Source organism: Falco cherrug, chromosome W, assembly GCF_023634085.1.
Source record: "Falco cherrug isolate bFalChe1 chromosome W, bFalChe1.pri, whole genome shotgun sequence".
Lineage (NCBI taxonomy): Eukaryota > Metazoa > Chordata > Aves > Falconiformes > Falconidae > Falco > Falco cherrug.
The window spans coordinates 3,425,505-3,449,719 of record NC_073719.1 but is presented as its reverse complement, the minus strand read 5'-3'; the positions used below and the strand labels follow the sequence as shown (position 1 = coordinate 3,449,719).

General features: G+C 45.7%; 1 protein-coding gene across 4 annotated transcripts in view; it reads right to left on the bottom strand.

The window, feature by feature from the left end:
- LOC129734520 (zinc finger SWIM domain-containing protein 6-like) overlaps window positions 1-23,235 on the bottom strand; it is a 114,623-nt gene extending 91,388 nt beyond the window's left edge. For all 4 annotated transcript variants that reach the window (XM_055698082.1, XM_055698085.1, XM_055698083.1 and 1 more), the window contains exon 1: window positions 22,697-23,235. In XM_055698082.1, the coding sequence (XP_055554057.1) occupies window positions 22,697-23,225 (529 nt within the window). In that variant the 5' untranslated portion in view covers window positions 23,226-23,235. The remainder of the gene's footprint in view (window positions 1-22,696) is intronic.
- Between the last annotated feature and the right edge of the window lie 980 nt (window positions 23,236-24,215).

Here is a 24,215-nt window from a genome sequence, read left to right as displayed (position 1 = left end):
ATCTTAGAATAACCCAGCCCCATCTTTCTACAATGGCAATCAGGTTCTAAAACCGCAAAGGAAAAGCAAGCTATAACTTTTAGTTAGGCTTATTGCATGCAGTTCTTCACAGGATGAACCATGTTTCAAGAACTGCAGGTGCCCACTGAAAAAGGTTTACGATTTTATTATACAGTTTCAAAAATACAATCCATAATAGATCAGTTCTTTTTCTTACTGTATTTAAGTATCACAAACTACAAAGAACCCAACCAAGCCCCAACGAGGGTCATGTGCAAGAGGGTCGTGGGCAAGAGGTGAAGAACACAGTATAGAATAAAAATTGGGAGAGAGGGGCAGAAGAGCAGGAAAGGGAATGTGTTGATACCAGTATCTAGCCAAAGGGAACCCAAAATGACTTGCTTAGCTCCAGTAACACTGCTCTCCATAATCTAGGTATCTTCAATAGCTGACAAAGAGCTTGCCACAATATGATATGCAAGATAAAAAAAAGTGTCAAGTCTACAATAGAGATAGGTTATTTTGGCTTGGTGGGGTGAACAGAATGATTACCATCCATGAGCTTTCTATGTCAGAGTCAGATCAACTTTATCTCTAATACAGAAGAACATTTTGAATGGTATAATCCACTGTATATTTTAGCGTTGAGTGCACTGCGTTTTGATAGCCCTATACATAGTAAGTCAGTGAACTGGTCTAACAACAGTTTTCAAATATGCAATACACCCTTTAAGAAAAGAATCCTAAAATCTGACAATCTCTTGCTCTTTATGGAAAAATATAGTTGAATAACTGCAAAGACGAGTAATTTAAAAATAGTGTAAAGAGCTTAAGGAAAAAAGGTGGCAATAACGGATTTTAAATTGCTTTCTATTGTTCAATGAACACAATGCATCTTATCCTCTGTAAAAGCAGCCTAAATGTTCAACTCTGCTGTAACTAAGCTCAATGTCTACTACATGCAAGACATGAAACTTAGAACTGCATTATTTTGTAAGATTTTATGACTGGCACAGAACTGAACAAGATAAAATAAAATATGTACTTTGATGAGTATAATAATTCATTCTAATAAGTGAATTTAATTATTTTTATTTTCAATATTCAATATCAGTTAAAGCTCCAAATGAAGTGTTAAACAAGGAAATGTTATTTTGCTTGAGATCATGTAACTCAGCTAGATCAATACCTCTTTTCTCCAGGAAGCCTCCCAAAGTGTTCAATAGTACACACTTTAAAAGAAGTAGTATATCACATTATAAATGCTCTTTAAATTAAAGAAGAAAGTAGTTTCTACTGTTGGTTTTAGTCTGGTAGATTCATGACAGTTTATAAACTGAAGTACAAAACCATGGTTGCCAATTATGAAGGTTGTAATAAAACCTTTTGTTTTGCTCATCAAGACAAATAAATTTACTCTCAACATATGAACAAGCTGAATTTAGCAACATTGCCTTGCTCCATTTGTGCAAGAGTTTACTTTCTATACGTCATTTAGCTTGTACAATGCAATTGGGCTGCTTTCTCATTATCATGCTGTTGCACTCAAGTTGTTGTTCTTTGTGCCTGGAGAACTGATTTGGTTTCTGCCAGCACAGCCCTCCCCCAACCCAGTCACACTTTAGCAGCTGCTACCCTTCCAAGCAGAACATGCATTTCTCCTTAAGAAAGTTCTCAGAGTATTGCTGCTGAGTTATAGGGTTAAACAGCAGAGTAAACAAACAACCAGATCAAGGGTTTGTGGTAATGGTTTAGATTAAAAAAAAAAAAGGGGGGGGGGGGGGGGGGAGGGGGAGATGAGTAGCATTCCTTTAAGGTTATCTAAGTAATAACACATATGCAAAATAAGAGGCACTATGGCTGTGGAAGGAGTATTACAAAAGCAAGCACATCAAGATACTGGTTTACAAACAGCAAGGGTTGCTTGTTTGAATATTTCCATAACACTGCCACATAACACCGAATTCAGGAAAACCCAAGAGCTCCAAGACCTACAGGGTTTATTTAATGTAGTTTAACCCTAGTGACCCCCATTCCTCACAAGACAGATGACATCATTTGTGCAAGCACTTCCTTCCCTCTATTTTAACAGTATTCTCTGTGCATTACAGCATTTTTTTACAACCCAAAAAGCAGCATCATACAGTTTAATTTTCTAAATATTAACATCCTTAAAGACAATAAGGTAAAAATAAATCCTTGCACTTCAGTAATACCACAATTGGGGGAATTAAGTTTCCAGATGTGTTTCTGACTTGCATGCTGCCAGCTGCCTTTACACTTGTGCTTCTGGAGAAAAAAAAAAGCCTTTCTCCCCCCACCGAATATCTTTGTTCTACCCAGAGGCCAGCTTAACTTACCTCAGAAAGCCTGAGCTTTTGTCAGCTGTTCACACAATAAACAGCTGTGAATGTATGGAAAACCTATTACTACTGGCAGAAAATGAAAGCTGGCAAGTAGTTCTGTGTTTAAAATGGAAGAAAGTTTCCAAAGCAAATAAGCAATTCAATATATTCTGAGGGATATTTTTTCCCTCCCTCCCACACCTATTTGGTGATAGCCTTCAAAATTAGTGCGTGTAAACAGCATGATAAATGTAATTAATCTCAGAGTGCCAAAAACAGGCTATCCTCCTGCTAAGTGCTAATGTGAAATGCAAGAGCATTAGCCAAGAGGAGCAGCAGTCGTCATTGGCACATAGGGTTAATGAAGGTTTTCTTATAGATCCTGTTCCTGCTTTAAGTGAAACTCTAGGTAGACAAATAAAAGTCTAACAGGGTAAATGTATATCAACTCTGAATGCTGTCAAGAGAATAAAAAAGCTTTTGTACCTCTCCAGGCATGCTCAAGAATTGCATAACTTTCACTGAACTGATTAAAAGCCACAGATTCCCTTCACCTGCTATGTTTTTCACTCTAAAACAACCTGCCAATTATGGTACAGTTCCATGTTTGATACTTTATTTCAGGCATAGCAAATTTCAAACCAAGATATAGCACATGCATACTTTATCCCATTTTCTGAGGAAATAATTTTTTTCCTAAATGACCAGGTTGATTGAAACTATTCCAACTTTTAGCTGAGATTTCTCCTTTGTGTTCCATTCACTCTCTCCACATACATCAAATTAAAGCAGGCTTAATCAAGATGTGCCAAATTGTATTCAGAATAACCAGAATGCAAAAAAATATTAAAAATTTTGCAATCATCAGGAATGTTTTTAAAGTTTTTAGCAATTAAGAGTTGAAGGATTTCAAAAGATTCACAACCACTGCATCTAATGAGGTGAATGTCACATTTTGCTTACAAATAGAAGGTCTAAATCTCAACTGTCTTTGTGGCATCTTCATAATAAACAGCACAGGGTTCAGTTTTGCTTTTGCCTTTCTCTTCTTATCACTACTACATGGGGGGGGGAGAAGGAAATTAACTGAAACCATCATGAAGATCAATGAGAAATACAGTGTGAACCTGTATATTCACCATATTTCATAAATCAAAATAGATTTTTCCTTCTTTTAAGGAAGCTGCTATTTCCAAAACTGATGCACTATTTTTAATGCGAATGCTTAGTAAATCCAGACAATGTTTTAAGTCAATAGGCACTCCTACCTGAAAATGAGTTTCATATAGGTGATTCCAGTGAAGAATGTTCTGAGGCCTCCTAACAGCCAAGGTTTCAATCATTATGCACAAAAAAACTTTTTATTTACTCTGAGCTCTTCTGGGATGCATTTAGCAGAAAATGTGTGGTGAAAGTAATTTCATGATTCCCAGCTCCTAGTTTGCACACAATTTTATCTATAAAGATGGATACATTTAAAGAGACTGCTGGATGAACTAAACCTGCCATATACACAGCATAACTGTGTATTGGGTTTGTGTGGCAAGCTGGCTCCAAGACAGACCGGCTGCTAGCCAAGACTGAGCAGCAACTATGGTAGCTCCTCTGTGATAACATATTTAAGAAGGGGAAAAAACTGCTGTGCAACAGCAGCCAGGAGAGAGGAGTGAGAATACATGAGAGAAACAACTCTGCAGACAGCAAGGACAGTGAAAAAGGAGGTCCTCCAGGCACCAGAGCAGAGATTCCACAACAGCCCATGGTGAAAACCACGGTGAGGCAGGCTGCCCCCCTAAACCCATGGAGGTCTATGGTGGAGCACCCCACGCCAGAGCAGGTGGATGTGCCTGAAGGAGTCTGTGACTCTGTGGAGAGCCTGTGCTGGAGCAGGCTCTTGGCAGGACCTGTGAAGAGAAAAGCCCACACTGGAGCAGTCTGTTCCTGAAGGACTGCACCCTGTGGAAAGGATCCATGCTGGAGCAGTGTGTGAAGAACTGTAGCCCATGGGAATGACTCATGTTGGAGAAGTTCATGGAGAACTGCCTCCTGTGGGAGGGACCCCACACTGGAGCAGGGGAAGAGCGTGAGGAGGAAGGAGCAGCAGAAACAATGTGTGATGAACTGACCAGAACCCCCATTCCTCCTCCCCCTGCACTACTTGTGGGGAGGAGGTAGAGAAATTGGGAGTGAAGTTGAGCCCAGGAAGAAGGGAGGGGTGGGGGTAAAGTATTTTTAGATTTGTTTTTATTTCTCATTATCCTACTCTGATTTGATTGGCAATAAATTAATTTCCCCAAGTTGAGTCTGTTTTGCTTGTGATGGTAATTGGTAAGTGATCTCTCCCTGTCCTTATCTTGAGCCTTTTGTTATATTTTCTCTCCCCTGTCCAGCTGAGGAGGGGGACTTATAGAGCAGCTTGGCAGGCACCTGGCATCCAGTGAAGGTCAAGCCACCACAAACCAACAGGAACTCTCTGGCCTGAATTCAAATAGCACCACAGTGGATAAAATCAAACAAACAATTTGAATAGTAGTAGTTATCTGTACCCAGTATGACCTCTTCCTTATATCTTCAAAATTAAAATCCTGAGAATTGTCTTCAACTTCTCTACTAGGTCAAAGAACCTTAAACTTCACATCTACTGCAGCAACAAAAACTATGCAAAGGTATGGCTCATGGCACATTCATCACTCTACAGAAATTGCCCCATGGACAGTGTCCCAACAGTGACTGGAAAATAATCCACAGGACTTTACTCCTTGGTGGAAAGCAGTCAGCTGTCTTTTGGGAAGGTGCAAGATAAAGGTCCAAAGAGAGGAAATTACAGCAAGCAGCTTCTGGCCATGCACCCACAGGCAGCATTCTCACCTTCAGCTGGTGTGAAGGTATTTACGTAATGTTTCTGGACGGCTTTGGCAAGGGTGGCAAGTGCAAGTCAGGATTCCTAAACCAGTTCTGCAAAATTCTGAACTTGTGAGCAAATCTGTATGCAAAGAACTAGGTAAGTTCTTCTGTTTTTTGGTGATAGACAGTTTTTCACTCAACCCCAGAGTTGCGATGAGAACATCCACTGTGAGCTGTCTGTTCCCTTAAGAAGCATCAATCCCACCGAGTTTTAAGTTTGGCAGGTTTGAGGAGGCTCACTCAACTGTAAGGCACAAAAATGTCAGGCTTTTAACCCTCTTAAATGCCTTTCCAATAAAATAATGCTTTTTTACTGAGGCAAAAAAAATGTTTTCACCAGATTAAAGACAAAACATACTCTGCTATGAATAAAAATATGACTAAAAATACTTTTTCTAGACTAATCTGAATCTGTGTCATGATGTTGGATTTGTGTAAATATAATAATGAAACTACAAACATCGACCCATAGCAGATGAAATAGTTTAAGAATTTCAGGAAGATAAAGGAAGCCTACAAGCACTGCTCCTCTCCTCTCTCCTCTTCCTCTGCTCAGGTCCTGTAAGCCTTAATCCTTCCTGAGATAGTACTTCTTACGCTGAATATAGCTTAGCCGAGCTTCAAAACTGAATGCTTTTGGTTTATTTGACTGTGTTTAAAGAACATTTTGCATTACTCGTGGAGATGGTTCTTTTTCCTAGTTAGCTTCATGTGAGCAACAGAACTGCATATAGCTCGGTACGCTGTTCTGAACAGCCAGTATCCCCAATTGTATGTCTTCAAACTAGCAAAGAGGAAGTAAAGGTAGAAGTGGAGGTGTTAAAAGGAAGACAGCCATGAAACCAAACTAATTGGTACAAAAACTGAAGGACTGATATACCTGACTGCTCTTCATTCACTAAGTGGACAAGAGTTCAAGCTGGTGGTACTTTAACAAACCTGGCTCGCAGAAATCATGGTCAGCTCACAAAACTATCACATTAAACAACTGTGATCATCCTAAAACATGATTTGACAGAAATGAGCCATCTAATTTTAGAAGACTCTTAGTGCAGCAACGGAGCAGGAAAGATAAAAGAGTAACTTCACCTTCCTCAAATGAGAAAATGTTTAGTTTAGAAGCCTGGATAAACAAACACGTACAATAAACACCACTGGCAGAGATCAGGAAGGAAACTAGACGCTTCAATTAGGGTTGGAGGTCATACAGACTCCTTTCCAGCAGGAGACAACCAAGAGAGGTAAAGTACCTCGATTAAGCTCTGTACAACTTAAGGACTCCCAGTCTAACAGCTAAAAACCTCTAGGTAGAACTGCAGGAAGGCTCTAGTAAGTGAGCAACCCAGATCAATCCTTCCACATTGAAACAGGCTACGCTTGAAAACAAGCCTTGTTGATAAGCTTTAATCTCCTCCAGTGCAAGCAGTTGAGAAAGCCAAAGGATCCTATCCCACTGTGCTGGTTATGCTTAGGATACTTAATTTCCTCTCAATAGCTGGTATAGGGCTATATACTGGATTTGTGCTGAAAACAGTGTTGATAATGCAGAGATGTTTTAGTTATTGCTGAGCAGTGCTTACACAGAGTGAAGGCCTTTTCTGCTTCTCACACCACCACACCAGCAAGTAGGCTGGGGGGTCGCAAAAAGTTGGGAGGAGACATAGCTGGGACAGCGCTGACCCCAACTGACCAAAGGGATATTCCATACTACATGACATCATGCTCAGCAATAAATAGCTGGAGGAAGAAGGAGGAAGGGGACATTCAGAGTGATGCTTTGTCTTCCCAAGCAACCATTATGCATGATAGAGCCCTGCTTTCCTGGAGATGGCTGAACACCTGCCTGCCGATGAGAAGCGGTGAACGAATTCCTTGTTTTGCTTTCCATGTGTGCATGGCTTTTGCTTTACCTATTAAACTGTCTTTATCTTAAGCTTCAAGTTTTCTCACTTTTACTCTTCTGATTCTATCCCCCATCGCACTGTGGGGGGAGTGAGTGAGTGGCTGTGTGGGGTTTAGTTGCCAGCTGGAGTTAAACCACAACAGTCCTTTTTGAGGCCCAATGTGGAGCTCAAAGGGTTTGAAATAAAAGCAGATCTGATTGGAATGCAGTAGATCAAATTTATAGCTGTTATTGCTGTTTACGTATTAAAGGGCAGGCTCCTGTGCTTGCTTGCCTTGCTGTATATTGTATATTGCTCATTAGTGACTGCTGCTTGCTTTCACTGCTTGCTGCACTGCTTATCATCTCACTGTGCTGGGCCCAGGAACATTCTGATAACAGCAATGGTGATGCACCAGGGCTGGTAGATGGCCAAGGTATCACTGCTGTTTCTGTGCTGCTGTACTGGACAGGCTGGAACTCCAGTGTGAACTCGAGTCAAAGGGACTGTGACCTGTGGATGAGTCCATGTGGGAGCAGGACACCCCAAAGCGTCTGTGGCCGTGGATAAGCCCACGTCAGAGCAAGTATAACCATGGCTACAGTTGCTTTGGGATGTGTCTGTGCTGCAGCAGGTATACCTCTGAAGGGATTGCGGCCCAAGGACAAGTCCACGCTGGAGAAGGTACGCCTTGAAGCATCAGTGGCTGTGCATGAGGTCATGCTGGAGCACCTCAAAGCGTGTGGCCACGGATAAGCCCACGACAGAGCAGGTACACCCCTGGAGGGACTGCAGCCAAGGGTAAAGGCCATGCTGGAGCAGTTTGACTTCTGAAGGGACTGTGGCTGTGAGTAAGGCCACACTGAAGCACGTATATCTCTGAAGGCATTGTGGCCCATGGAGAAGGCCACACTGGAATAGGTGTACCTCAAAGCAACTGTGGCTGTGGATAAGTCCATGCTGGAGCAGGTATACCCCTGGAGAGACAATGGTTCATCATAAGACTCCACTTGAAGCAGATATACCCCTAAGGGACTGCAGTCTGTGGATAAGTCCAAGCCAGAGCAGGGGCAAGGGGAGGAGTTCATTGCAACGTTAAACCCTATAATCTGGCCCAAAGGGACCAGGGGTAGAGACTGCAATGGAAATACCTTTAAATTGTTGTAACCTGGGATTTGAGTTGCATGTTATGGGAATGACTATAGCAGCAACCACCTGAACTGTTGGAGGACAAGCCTTACAAGAAGCAGTGCAAGTGCAGCAGTGACCTGACCTGAGCTGCCTTTGGTGCCCAGTTAACTCCACACAACACACCACCTCTCCTGTCCTGAGTGACCACCATAACAGATGGAGCCCAAAGTCATAGACTAAATGAATTAAACGGACATTTTGTGGACATTGCACAGACATTTTACAGGGGTGGTCTATAGACTAGGGGAATGATATCTGCATATTATATTAAAGGATGGGAAGGGGGCTGGTGGTTAACAAGGAAGCATTGGATAGCGTGGGACTCGAGCATGATGTAAATGGTATGGAATAAGAGGTGGAGAATGTGTTGGTTTTGGCTGGGATAGAGTTAATTTTCTTCTTAGTAGCTTGTATAGGACTATATTTTGGATTTGTGCTGAAAAGTGTTGATAATACAGGGCTGTTATAGTTATTGCTGAGCAGTGCTTACACAGAGTGAAGGCCTTTCCTGCTTCTCACACCAGCAAGTAGGCTGGGGGTACACAAGAAGCTGGGAGGGAACACAGCTGGGACAGCTGATACAAATTAGCCAAAAGGATATTCCATACTATGTAAGGTCATGCTCAGTATATAAAGCTGGGGGAATGACAAGAGACAGAACGAGACATTCATAGTTCTGGCATTTGTCTTCCAAAGTAATCATTAAGCATGATGGAGCCCTGCCTTCCTGGAGATGGCTGAACACCTGCCTGCCCATGGGAAGTGGTGAATGAATGCCTTGTTTTGCTTTGTTTGTGTGCACAGCTTCTGCCTGACCCATTAAACTGTCTTTACCTCAAGCCACAAGTTTTCTTACTTTTACTCTTCCGATTCTCTCCCCCATCCCACCAGGGCAGAGCGAACAAGTGGCTGTGTGGGGCTTAATTGCCCGCCACAGTTAATCCATGACACCCAGACAGGCCTGCATAAAGCCCCATAAAATCTCTATGGTAAAGGGAAGCCATCTCTGCCCTGAAAATGGACTCATTTGCAACTGTGAAGTGTGCAACAGGGCTTTCCAATGCACTTCTTCCCTCCACCAATTATGGGCAAGTTAAGTGCTGTTTTAGTTTGGTCAATCTGGAATAGATCACACATCTGCTTTATCATAGTCCTGAATACAGACCAATAAATGCACCTCACTAAAGCAACTGTCTGTCATTTAACTTCCACACTATACAAGTTATACAAAAGCACCAAAATTCTACTCAACTACTGTTCTACCTGGGGAAGTAGTAATGTTACTGGAACCCCATAAAGCTATTTTAGACTTCAAGTACGATCCATATAAAAAGTACTGGGTTTACAAGCATTAAAGGTTGGGGTCCCCGTCCCGTCCCCCGTCAGTCCTACAAATTAAGCTTGAGATCTAGAAGTCATGCTCTATCATTTCCTTCTCAGGCATTCCTACCAGTAATGAAGACCATGCAAGCCAACTGAAGTCTCTGCTATACCATCATGACCCTGCAGCCTCCGGTAAGACTGTTGAGGGGCAACTGATCAAAGCCCAAGAAACAAAGAGGAGATTCCAGCTCATTCTTAACTATATTGGCTCAGCAGGCCTAACCAGGCAAAAAGCTGTGAATGCTTATTTAGCAACTGAAGTCAACAGCTATGAATGAAAATAAAACATAGAACATATTACTTGATCATTAAATACTGTATAAGCAGTGGAAAATGTGTCTTAAAAGTCTATGTCAGGGGGCCTCAAACTACGGCCCACGGGCCAGATACAGCCCCCCAGGGTTCTCAATCCAGCCCCCAGTATTTACAGAACCCCCCCGCCAGGGGTTGGGGGGGAACCAAGCAGCTGCAGATGACTGCCTGCCACTTCATCTGCACACCGGCCCCCTGGTTAAAAAGTTTGAGAACCCCTGGTCTATGTCATTGTCCTGGTTTCAGCTAGGATAGAGTTAATTTTTTTCTTGGTGGCTAGCGCAGTGCTGTTTTAGATTTGTCATGGGAAAGTGTGGTCAGGGACTTTTTGGTTTCTCAGGCCTTACTGGCAGGAAGGCTGCAGTTGCACAAGAAATTGGGAGAGGACACAGCCAGGTCAACTGACCCAAACTAGCCAAAGGGATATTCCATACCACAGATCATCATGCTCAGTATATAAACTGGGGGGACTTGGCCAGGGCTGCCAACTCTTGCTCAGAGGCTGGACATCAGTTAGCAGGCAGCGAGTAGTGGTATTGTACATCACTAGTTTTCTTGTCTCCCTTCCCTTTGGATTCCATCCTCCCAACCCCCCTTATAGCTGTTATTATTCTTTAATTTTTATTCTATTTCAATTATTAAGTTGTTCTTATCTCAACCCTCAAGTTTTACATTCCTTTACCAATTCTCCTCATCCCTCTGGGTGAAGGGGGAGTGAGCAAGTGGCTGTGTGGTACTTAATTACCAGCCAGGGTTAAACCACAACAGTCCTTTTCAGGCACCCAATGTGGGGCAAAAAGGGTTGACATAACAGGTCTAATCAGACTGGGTTGGAACAAAAATTGTTGTCAGTGCTCACTGTATTATATTAATAATCATTGACTACAATGCTGATTTCTCTGCTGTTGAAGTTGCTGCTCATAGTCCCAGGGTTGCATTGGTTAATTTACTTACAGCATGTGTTCCCTATTGTGTTGCTTGTTTACTTTTGGACCTGGGCTAAAGTTACTATAGTGTTGTACTATATAGTACTGGTTGGTGATATGATGGACTCGCTGGTTATGAAACTAATCCAGTCTGTGTACTCTGTGGTGTTGTCACCCCTGTGTGTCAGGTGGCCCCTGGGGGGATAATGCCAACAACTGCACTTTTGGCTTTGTTTTCCTAGAGAGTTGGCCTATGGGTGGGGTCCACACCTCCCCCTTTCCCCTTAAGGCTAATTAGTGAAACAGGGTTTTAGGAGATCCTAAGTATCTTTGGTCTGCTGGAAACACCATAGTGCAGGTCCTGACACTACTGCTAGGAACACTGAACGTGGTTTTCATCTCCTGGATCTGGTGGAATTTTAAGCAACTTGGAGACTACTCTAGTCTCCAAGGCAGAAACAACAGCTGCTCCAACCCCCACGGCAGGCACTGCAGCTATTCTAGCCCCTGCAGTGGGCATCACAGGCTACCTCAGCCCCTGAAACAAGAGATGCAGAAGACCAACTGGTGTCAGTGTTAGTGGCCCCTGTAGATAAAAGGAAATGGAAAGCATCTTATTTGGTAAAGGAGGATGAAGGAGCAGGCCCATCACAGGACCAAGATGAAGAAAGCAAACAAGAGGTAACCTCTTGATCTCTCTCTCTGAGTGAACTGTGGGATACATGGAAATATTATGCCCATCAATCAGGTGAACACATTATCATTTAGACATTATTGCTTTGATGCTGGGATAATGGGGCTAATAGTATAGACTTGGAGGGTACAGAAGCCAAGCAGCTGAGATCACTTTCTAAAGAAGGGGGCATTGACAAGGCAACTGGAAAAGGAGCACAAGCCATCAGCCTCTGGAAGCTACTCCTGTCAAGCGTGAAGGAAAGGTATCCCTACAAGGATGATATTACATGTCACCCAAGCAAGTGGACTGCAATAGAGAAGGGTATCCAGTACTTGAGGGAATTAACTGTGAAACAGATGATCTATTATGACCTGGACAATCCACAGATCCTGATGGAAGTCCAGTACACACTACCCACATGGCAGAAATTGGTATAGAACACATCATCAGCATGTACCAAATCATTGCCAGTAATGGATTGGTCAGACACTGCACCACCAACAGTGGATGAAGCAATTCATCAGCTCCAAGACTATGAAGATAGTGTCTCTACCTCCATCATCTCTGCTGTAGAGAGACTGGTCCAGCAGCTTAACAAGAATATGTCCTACTCTCCACTAATACAGACCCGCATCTCAGCTATCAACTGTAGATGCCCTTCTGTTTGGAGGGGAGAACAGAAAATACACACCATGAGGTACTCTGGTTTTATCTGTGAGACCAGAGAGAGGACATGAGGAGGTGGGATGGAAAACCTACCCAGTTCTAGAGGCACGAGTGCATGAAGAACAAGGAAAAACAGTCACAAATAAGGAGTCTTCCAGGAAGGTTGCTGCTCCACTTTCCAGAGGACAGTTTCCCAGACAGAGTGATAGGGCTGACTTTACTCTTGATCCTGTGAAAAGGAATTCTAACTCATTCTGGCAAGACATAAGTGAGCGGATCTACTCCACACTACATCCGTTTTGCACCACTAGCCATCCTAGTGCTGAATCCCTAGACCAGGATTAGACTGACCATGCCTCCATTCAGGTAGAGGCCAGGGATAACTGGGTTTATTAGACTGTGTGGATCTGATGGCCTGGCATATCAGACACACAGGAATATAAAGCTTAGTAGATACAGGTGCACAGTGTACCCTAATGCCATCAAGCTATGAAAGGGGCAGAACCCATTAGTATTTCTGGAGCAACAGGGGGATTGCAACAGCTAACTGTATTTGAGGCTGAAAGAAGCTTGACTGGGAATGAGTGGCAGAAGCACCCACCCCATTGTGACTGGCCCAGAGGCTCCATGTATCCTTGGCACAGACTATCTTAGGAGAGGGTATCAGTGGGCTTTCAGTATAGCTGCTTTGGAGATGCAGGAAATTAGAGTAGCTGTCTACTTTGTCTGGTCTTTTAGAAGTTCCATCTGTGGTGGCATTACTGAAAGTCAAGGAACAGCAGGTGCCTATTGCTACTTACCATGGTGCACCGGTAGCAATACCACTCCAACTGAGACTCTCCGATTCCCATCCATAAGCTGATTAGCCAACTAGAGAGCCAAGGAGCAATCAGTAGGACCCATTCACCCTTTAATATGGCCAGTGTGAAAGTCTAAGGGAAAATGGAGACTAACAGTGGGCTATCACAGCCTGAATGAAGTCACACCGCCATGGAGTGCTGCCATACCAGACATGCTAGAACTTCAATATGAACTGGAATCCAAGGCAGCCAAGCAATATGCCACTACTGATACTGCAAATGCATTTTCTCAATCCCTTTGGCAGCAGAGTGCAGGCCACAGTTTGCCTTCACTTGGAGGGGTGTCCAATACACATGGAATAGACTGCCCCAGGGGTAGAAACACAGACCTACCATCTGCCATGGACTGATCCAGACCATACTAGAACAGGGTGGAGCTCCAAAACATCTGCAATAGATTGCTAACATCATCATACATGGCAATATAGCAGAAGTTTTTGAGAAAGGGAAGAAAGTTATCCAAATCCTTCTGAAAGCTGGTTTTATCATAAAACAAAGTCAAGGGACCTGCACAGGAGATCCAGTTGCAGGGAGCAAAATAGCAAGATGAATGTCATCAGATCCCAATGGATATGATCAACAAAACAACAGCAATGTCTCCACCAACTAATAAGAAAGAAGCACAGGCTTTTTTTAGGTGTCATCCATTTTAGGAGAATGCACATTCCAAATTATAGTATGATTGTCAGACCTCTCTATCAGGTGACCCAGAAGAAGAATGATTTCAAACAGGGCCCTGAGCAACAATAAGCCTTTCAATAAATTAAGCAAGAGATTTCACATATTAGCCCTTGGGCCAGTCTGGATAGGGCAAGATGTAAAGAACGTGCTCTACACTGCAGCTGGGGAGAGAATAGCCCTACCTGAACACCTAGGGTTTTGGAGTTGGGTATATGGAGGATCTGAGGCCTGACTGCAACTGAAAATGATACTGGCAGCTTATGTAGGGGTTTTGAGCTGCTTTGGAAGTGACTGATATTGAGGCATAGCTCCTCCTGGCACCCTCGTTGCCAGTGCTGGGCAGGATGTTTAAAGGACGCTACATGGAATAAGTGGGTCACACTGATCACATGAGCTCACATAGGGAATCCCAGTCATCCAGGAATCTTTGAAGTGATCATGGACTGGCCAGAAGGAAAAGATTTTGGGATGTCACCAGAGGAAGAGGTGATGTGCTGAAAAAGCCCCACTGTATAATGAACTGCCAGAACATGGTAAGCAATATGCCTTGTTTACTGATGGGTCCTGCCGTATTGTAGGAAAGCATCGGAGGTGGAAGGTGGCTGTATGGAGTCCCCTATGACAAGTTGCAGAAACTGCTGAAGGAGAAGGTGAATCCAGTTAGTTTGCAAAAGTGAAAGCTATCCAGCTTTAGACATTGATGAAGGAGAAAGATGGCCAATACTTTACCTCTACAGATGGTGGCAAATGTCCTGCGGGGGTGGTTGCAGCAATCAAAACAGTAATTGTTAACACAAAGCTAAACCCATCTGGGCTGCCGCATTATGGCAAGATACCACTGCCCAGGTAGAGAACCTAGTTGTAAAGGTACATCATGTAGACGCTCATGTACCCAAAAGTTGGGCCACTGAGGAACATTTAAACAACCAGCAGGTAGAGACAACAAGCAGCCGGCAGATGACTGCCTGCCACTTAATCCGCGCGCCGGCCTCCGCAGCCCCCACGCACCCGCCGGGACTGGGCTGGAACCAGCGCCTCATCCTCGACCTGCCCCCTCCAGGGGGCGCCTCTCGGCTACAAACCGCGCCGCCGCCACCCAGTCGTCCTCCTCTGCGGTGCGCGGCGGGCGAGAGGCGCGGGCATCTCCTCTGCCGGGCAAGCTCAGCCGGCAGCCTCTGCACTGCGAGGTCCAGCCAACTCGGGCGAATCGCCAGAGCTCCGGCGCGGCAAATTCCCTTCAGTCCCTTCTGGCCACCCTGTCCGGACTGCACGGCCGGGCTGAGGAGGGGGGCGGCTCCCCCGTCTCTCTCCCTCCCTCCCTCCAGCTCCCGGGCAGGACAAGCAAGCCAGCACCAGTGGGAAGTGCGCGCACCATCATGTAAAAAAAAAATTGACTCCGAGTGTGGGGTATTCCAAGAAAAGTGGACTTTGATTATTTTTTCCACAGAGTACAAAGAAAGAGCTGTCCAATATGCCAGAACAGAATTCAGTGTCTGTGTTCAAGCAATACAATTTGCGTCAACACTATGAAACTCAACATAAAGATAAATGTGATTCTTTGGTTGGACAAGTGAGAAAAGATAAAATATTAAGACTGAAACATGGATTGACAACTCAGCAAAATACTTTTGTGAAGCAAAAGCAGCTCAATATGTCATCACTTCAAGCAAGCTATCAAGTTGCCAAGCTCATAGCACACACTGGCAGAGCATTCACAGAGGGAGAATTTGTTAAAGAATGCCTTCTTTCTGTGGCCAAAGAGATGTGTCCAGAGAAGGCGCATTTATTTAGTACAGTGAGTCTTTCAGGACCTACAATTACACGAAGGATTGAAGAAATGGGAGAAAATTTGAATCTGTAGTTGCAGAACTCCTCAAAAAAAACCTTTGCTATTTCTCATTGGCACTCGACAAAAGCAATGATGTTTGTGATTCTGCACAACTTCTAATTTTCATTTGTGGGACAAATGATTCTTTTGAAGTCACAGAGGAGCTTGCTGCACTGAAAAGCACCAAAGGAACAACTACAGGAGAGGATATCCATGAGAAAGTTTGCCAAACTATGAATGATTTGGAGCTGGACTGGGGTAAACTATTCAGTGTGACAACTGATGGTGCTCCTAGCATGGTGGGGTCCATGAAAGGAGTGGTTGCACGCATTAACAAAGAGATGGACAAATGCAACCATTCACATCCAATAGCCATACACCGCATCATCCACCAACAAGCACTGTGTTGTAAATCACTGAAGCTGGACTCTGGCATGAAAATTGTGGTTTCTTGTGTTAACTTCATTAGAGCTCATGCACTAAACCACAGAGTGTCAGGAATTTCTGTCTGAGCTAAATGTTGTCTATGAAGATATTCTGTACCACACAAGTCCGTTGGCTGAGTCAAGGGAGAGTTTTGAAATGATTTTATGACTTACTTCCACAGGTTTATGATTTTGTGCTTTCTAAAAACAAAGCACCAGAGCTCAAAGATGCAGAATGGAAATGACACCTTGTGTTTCTGACAGATGTAACAGAGCTACTCAACAATTTCAGTGTCCAACTTCAAGGAAAGGGGAAGCTCATCTGTGATATGTATTCACATGTGAAAGCACTGCAAGTCAAATTAGAACTGCTCATTAACCAAGTAAAGGAGGAAAACTTCTGCCATCTCCCCACAACTCAAAACCTGTCTGCAGAAAAGCCAGCAGCTGCATTCCCAAACAAAACATGTATGGATGTACTGGAAATATTGTAAAAGGAGTTTCAAATTAAAGAGCTTCATCTCCATGAACAGGACATACAGCTTTTCCGGAACCCATTTTCTGTTGACATTGAAACTGTTGATCCGATTTACCAAATGGAATTGGCCAAACTACAGACTTGTGACTCGCTGAAAGATGCATTCAAATCAAGCAGCCTTACTAATTTCTATGCATCTCTCCCTTCAAAGACATATCATAATCTTGGGAACCACGCACTCAAAATTGCAACCATCTTTGGCAGCACCTATGTCTGTGAGCAGACTTTTTCCCCGAATGAAACATCTGAAATCTCCAATCAGATCCAGACTAACTGATGAACACTTGCATCACTTGCTACGACTAGCAGTGACAAATACGAAACCTAACATCAACCATCTCATTAGCCAAAAGCAGGCCCATAGTTCACATTGAAATATTATTTGGTTTTGTTGATTACAATTGTTCTTCATTTTAAGTATTGCATTCTTTTTCCTGTTTTTTGTGCACTACTACAAATAAATTATGTGCAGCATGCATAGGAATTCATTCATTTTTTCCAAACTATAGTCCGGCCCCCAACAGTGCCTGAGGGACAGTGAACCGGCCCCCTGTTTAAAAAGTTTGAGGACCCCTGGAGTAGAGGGTCAGGTAAAAATACATAAATAAAAAGATTAAGCTCTCCTTTTTAAAGCATGTGATGGTACACAATTATCTTAAAATATACTTTAAATGCAGTTAAACCCTCCTGAAAAATGAAGAATAAAGTACAAGAGGGGAATGTTTAATAAAGCATTAGTAAAAAAACCCACATTAGGAGACACTTCAGTGTATTCCTGATTTGACACAATTTAATAAAGTATTTTGTACAACTGCTCTGCTCCTACAGCGGGCCTTTTATCAGTTCTGACTTAACCACAATGGAATTCTCTACACTTCTCTGGTCTGTTTACACACTTACAGAATTAAGTCAGAAAAAAACCTATTTTAAGATAGTGACTTACATCAGAAGTTTTCTAGACATCCTGGTCTTCAACACTGAGGCCAAGGCAAAAAAGATTGAATGCACGTTACTACCTCATCAGAGGACAGCATGGTAATGCGTTGCATGGGCATCACATAAATCATGATAATTGGTATTAGCTAGAAGGAGAATGTAAACCAGCATACAGTACCAGCCAACATCTCTAGTGATCCAGGTCACAAAGTTATGAAGCCACATCAAGAACTGCATACACATCCAGCTGAGAGAAGCTTTTTACATAGATAGCTTTAGATAGTAAACCAAAAGGAAAAAGATATGGAAGTTTAAGGAGACAGGTCTCCCAGAACAACATGTGCAGTTGTTGGACAAGTACTCAAGTATTCACATGCTCTCAGGTTGACTGCATTCCAGGCAATCAGAATTTGCATTAAATCTGTACCCTTGCTACACATGAAGGTTTTTAAAAATTTCAAGTTGGTTCCCGTCACAGCATATTCATAAATTAGGATAGCTTTTGTCAGTTAAAATAGCATGGGCTTTTTTTTAAAAAAAAAAAAACAACAATGCAGTAAATTCTCCTACCTAATCCCTAAAGAAAGCCAGCTAAAGAGAAAGTAAGTTAAGAGGTGTCAGCTGCATTCCTATACTACCATGACTTTGCACTCATACTTGGTTAACTACTACAAAACTTAAGGATTTGTTTTGACATATCTAGATTACCTGGATAGCAAGTGACATTAAGATCTAAACCATACAGATATATCTTAGCCTGCCACAGAATATACTTTATCCTTCACCAGTAAAAACTGCTGTACATAATAATATACTAGAATCATTTATGTTGACGACCTTTAAGATCATCAAGTCCAACTGTTAACCCAGGACTGCCAAGTCCATCACTAAACCATATCCCCAAGCACCACATCTACAGGTTTGTCTTTTTTTTTAAAAAACCTCCAGGGATGGCAATTCTACCACATCCCTGGGCAGCCTGTTCCAATGCTTGACCACCCTTTCAGTGAAGAAATTTTTCCTAATATCTAATCTAAACCTCCCCAGCACAACTCGAGGCTGTTTCCCCTTGTCCTATCATTTATAATCTGGGAGAAGAGACCTATCCCCACTCACCTGCCTACAAACTCCTTTCAGGTAGTTGTAGAGAGCAATAAGGTCTCCCCTGAGCCACTGCCTCCTCTCCAGACTAAACAACCCCAGTTCCTTCAGCTGCTCCTCATAAGACTTGTGCTCAAGACCCTTCACCAACTTCATTGCCCTATACACACACTCCAGCACCTCAATATCTTTCTTGCAGCAAGGGGCCCAAAACTGAACACAGTACTCAAGGTGTGGCTTCACCAGTGCCAAATACAGGGGGACCGATCACTTCCCTAGTCCTGCTAGTCACACATTTCTGATACAAGCTAGGATGCTATTGGCCTTCTTGGCCACCTGGGCACAGTGCCAGCTCATGTTCTGTCATGCTGTCAACCAGCACCCCCAGACCCTTTTCCACCAGGCAGCTTTCCAGCCACTCTTCCCCAAGCCTGTAGCATTGCATGGGGTTGTTGTGATCCAAGTGCAGGACCCAGCACTTCTTGTTTGATCTCATACAACTGTCCTTGGCCCATCAGTTCAGCCTATCCAGATCCCTTTATAGATCCTTCCTACCCTTGAGATTCTCACTTTAAGTGGTTTTTTTGGTGTTGTTTTTTAATTAAAACTTTACCAGAGTCTTATTTAAAATTGAACCCTGGCTCATATATTCAACAGGTTAATTAAAAAGTGATATAGCAAAACACTGCAACTAGCTACTGATTTTTTAGGAAACCAGTTTGCCCAATGTTGACAAATCATTTCAGCCTACCCTCACAGATTTTGCTTTTAATTAATTGTTCATCTCAGAGTGCAGAAAGAACACATACACAAGCATCAGTTGCTGGCATGACAACTAGCTCAAATTCAAGAATTGCTATATACTGAAACATCTGACAGATATGCAATTGCTTTCCTAAACTGAAAGCAAGCTTTGAAAATGGAAATTTACTTCTTGGGAGCAAGGAAAGCCTTGAAATTAGAGGAAAAATGAAGAGTGGAAAACATGAAAACTGACCCAAAAACAAACAATGAAAAATTTTGTTAGGTCAACCCAATATAAAAGCTTTCTATAAGATAAGATTCCCTGTTTGTATAACTGATGGAAAGTTATTTACAATTAATTGTTTCCTTAAAAAAAATTAGTCCAACTGTCTGACCACTTCAGGGCTGACCAGAAGTTAAAGCACTTTAAGGGCATTGTCTAAATTCCTCTTAAACACTGACAGGCATGGGGCATCGACCACCTCTCTAGGAAGCCTGTTCCAGTGTTTGACCACCCTCTCAGTAAAGAAATGCTTCCTAATAGCCAGTCTGAACCTCCTTTAACACAGCTTTGAACCATTCCCATGCATCCTGTCACTGGACCCCAGGTAGAAGAGATCAGCACCTCCCTCTCCACTTCCCCTCCTCAGAAAGCTGTAGAGAGCAATGGGATTACCCTCAGATTTTTTCTCCAAACTAGATAACCCCAGAGTCCTTAACCACTGCTCATAGGACATTCCTTCCAGCCCTTTCACCAGCTTTGTTGCCCTCCTCTAGATGCATTTGAGTCCCTTAACATCCTTCTTAAACTGTAGGGCCCAGAACTGCACACAGTACTCAAGGTGGAGCTGCACCAACGTTAAATACAGTAGGAACAATGTCCCATGCCTGTCATTGTTTAAGAGGCATTTAGACAATGTCCTTAATACAATTGACATGTTTCATATCACCAGCTTCCACTACTATTTTTGCACAACCTTCCAAAGGAGGCTCACATAAGGTTAAAAAAACAACCCAAGCCAAGCTATTTTCAGCAGTAAATATAGCATTTGTTTGGAATGCAGTTAAGGGGTCCAGAAGCAGCAGTCAACACCTGTTGTATTTATGCATATTTTCCTTCTTTATTGACCCTTGCCAACATTACTCCCCTTTTGAAGCTATGCAAAAAGTTGCTGTTTTTCTTTCACAACTACTCATTGAGGCCTATTCCACTGCTGAAAACAAGCAGAGCCAAGCCCATGCTGGGTGACCTAGAAAAGATTACATCTTTTATTTACCACCACTTGGCTTTATTTTCAGTGAATTCCTAGCTTAAATGTAATCAGCCAAGAAACCCTATGTGCACTCCTGTCATTCCTCATTGCTTGCAAACAAGATCAAGTGCAAGCAGAAGGGGAGAAAGTATCAGCACCATCAACCAAACTAAAAAAGCTTTACTTCTGGTTTTGTCAGTCTTGAGGAACCACAGATGTGCCTCAGACCTTCGGAAAGAGAAAGCCAGAAGATTATACATATAAGAAAAAGTTAATAAAACTGTAAACCCCTTTTTTAAAACAAAAAGTTAAAAAATTAATAATTTTAAGAAGTGTCTAAAACCGAACTCCAAAGCAGAAGAGAAGGGCGCTTAGCCCAGGAACAGCAACAGTTTCCCTTCGTAAAGTAGAAGGCACATTTGCAGGCTGCCCGCAAAGCGAAATCCGCTGTGGACAAGGCCGAGGGGGAGCCCAGCAGCGTCCGACCATGAGCCGCCGCACCGAGGCGCCGCCACAGCTCGGCGCGGCTCAGCAAACAAAAGGCGAGCAGCAGCCACAGCTGAACCACCGCCGGAGGACGGTCCAACCCAGCACAGGGCGGGACAGAAAGACCAGCCCCGCAGAGCCACCGTCCCGCCCTGCCTCCCGATTGTCGAGCAGGCGGCGAGAAGCAATAGTTTCTTTTGTCTGGCTTCCTCTTTCGGGGTGTGGGGGGAACAGAAAACCGAAGAGAACACAAGTAAACGTGAAAATGAGAACAAAGTGCCCAGTCGCCGCCGCCTACACGAGGAATCACCGCACTACTGGCCAGCACGCCCGGGCCCTACAAAGCGAAAGCGCAAACGCAACGCACCGCCGCCGCCCGCCCCCCCCCCCCCCCCCCCCCGCGCCGAAGTTTCCAAGGAAGCTATAAACCCCTTCCCCGCAAGGCCACCACCGCCCCGACGGGGGGGCTGCTAGCGGGCGGTGGAGGCGGCCAACCTCCAGTGCCCGTTAAAAGGAGGCAGGGAGAAGTTAGCCAGGGGCGCCAGCCAGTAGCGGGTGAAGAGTAACAGCAGGCGGCGGCCGCCGCCGGGGGCAGGGGAGAAAGCGGGAAGTATTGTTCCAGGAGGAGGAAGAGCAGCGTTTTCCCCCTCACCTCGCCGTTGTCACGCAGGGGCTCATCCCCAAGTAACTCGCAGCCCCTCCACACCCGAGCTGCGGCAGCTCCTCACCATCACCCTGATCTAGGGGCCTTTCCCAACGCAGCCCCCTCCCCTCCCCCCTCCCCTCCCCCCCCCGGCGGCGCGTTTTGGCGGATCACACCCCCTACCCTCTGTCTCGCCTCCGCCGCAGAAATGCCTTTGTTTGTGGTTTCCCCTCCCCCCCGTTCCTGAGGTCTCGCACCCTCTTATTTCTGTATTTTGGACTGCGGCGCATCCCGCCCTCTTCCCCCGCCGGCCGCCTTCTGCTGATTCATTTCCACCAGCAGTCCTAGGGGTGGGCGAGGCATCTCCTCGCTATTGTGGCCCGGGATACGACGATAACCCGGATTACCGAGGGTGGGCGCCGAGAGTAAGTAGAGCCATACAGGATTACACACTCCTGATTACAGGGAGCAGACACGACCCGTCGGGAGAGTTTATGGGCCAGGCGGGGAGCAGCGTGCCCGGTCCCCCTGCTGGAGACCGGGCTGGCCACTGGCGGCGAGTACCGTGGATATATTACGGTGCGGGGCGATAAAGTTACTTCACGTTCTGGAAGCAAAGAGGAGACTGGCAGAGTAAATTGCCCAGCCCAAATTACTGCCTGAGAATGAAGGGTTCGTGCAGGCCGGGCCGTGGGGGTCAGCTCCTCGGCCGCGCTGCTCGGCCCCCCCAAAAGGCTGCCGAGGCGCGCCAAGGAAGCGGGGTGGCTCCAGCCGCCGGTGCCGCGCAGGAAGGGAGGCGGCTTCCTGGATGACAGGCAGCTGACACGCAGAAGACCCGCGGCTGAGGAGGCCGGCGGCACCCTGCCCGTGTGGCCGCAGCCCGGCTCCAAAGCGTTATCTCAGCCCATGACTCACCGACTTGCAGGACGTTATCGACACAGCCGCCGTCTAGCAGAGCTATGCCCCTACGGAAGGGCAGGCGATTCTCGGCGGTAGTGTCCGCGCCCCCACTGGGTGCGGTGCCGACGGTGGACCCCCCAGGGGCGGCGTCCTCGGCGCCGGGGTTAAAAGAGGAGTACATGCAGATCTCCCTCTCACCGCGGGGGAAGGACCAGTAGACGATCCTGCGCTGTACCGGCTCCGGGATCCGCTCGAACCGCTCCTCCACCCGCTGGAAGGGCCACTTCTCTGCCACCTTGCGAGCCGCGATGTCCAGTAGGGACTCAGGGCTCTGGGTCTTGCCGAGTAGCAGCCCCCCCAGCGGTGGAGGGGGGGGGGCGGCGGCGGCGGCGACGGCGGCGGCGGCGGGGGGGGATCCGGCACAGAGCATCCCACTGCTAAGTCCAGTACCGCCCACCCGGTAGCCCAACCTGCACCCCAAGCCATAGCCAGGTCTACAGCAGAGGCGCTTGCTAGGAGAAGGGAGCTGACCACGCTCCGCCATGATCGCGCTGCTTCTAAGCGGATAGCGGAAGTGACTGTACCCTATAAATGGCACCCGGAAGGCAGCGAGTGGCTGAGAACCGCCCCTACGTCACACCCCCCTCTTCCCTTACATGGTCGCGGGGGGCGGTGCCGGCCGCCTCGCCCATGACGGGGGGCGTAGCCTAGTGCAAATCGGCGTCACAAACATAAATAGAACGGCCCGAGAAAGGCTCGTTCTGTGTGCTGGTGGAGGATGATGCGCGTGTTCCTGGTACAGGGATGTCTTGCTGATATGTTGCCTTTTTCCTCTCCCCCTCCCCTCCCCCCCGCTGATGTCATGTGCGCAAGCCTGAGAGCGCCTCGAGCGCCTGGTGGGGAAAAAAAGGGGTGTGGCTAGCAGCGCCCCTCTCTGACACCATATAGGGAATGGAATAGAGAGGTGGGACCGCTTTGGCCTCAACTCGGTCACCTCTACTAGGAAAGCCGGCGAGGGGGCGGATGAGGAGAACCGCGCCCTGTAGCCGGAAAATATGGTAGTGGCTGAGGCAGCCACCCTCGCCTGCAGAAAGACGGGGGCTGTCCAGCCTCTAGAGCAACGCTCGCCTTTCGCCGGAGCTCCACGAAAGTTGAGAGCTGCTGGGAGGCGGCTGTAGCGCCTCGGAGGGCAGCTAGGAAGCGCCCACAGGGGGACTCACATGGGGTGAGGTGGCCTGGCCTGGGCTCCTGCCTCAGAGGTGGGCTGAAATGGGTAAAGCTGGGGTGTCGTTGTCAGGATGCTGCTTCTCTGGGACAGGAGCTGGGGTGCCTGACTCCACGCGTGCCCGCAACAAGCCGGTGAGGCGCGCCCCAAATATTTCCCTTCTATTATAAGTATTATGGTAGCTACGGCCGTTGGGCCGCGTGGTGAGTCCCCGCCCCGTAGGATGCCCGGCGTGTGCTGGCTCGCTGGTCGCGCGCGTGCTGTGGGCGCGTTGGGGCGGGCTGGTTCCTGGAAGCGCTGGTTGTAGTC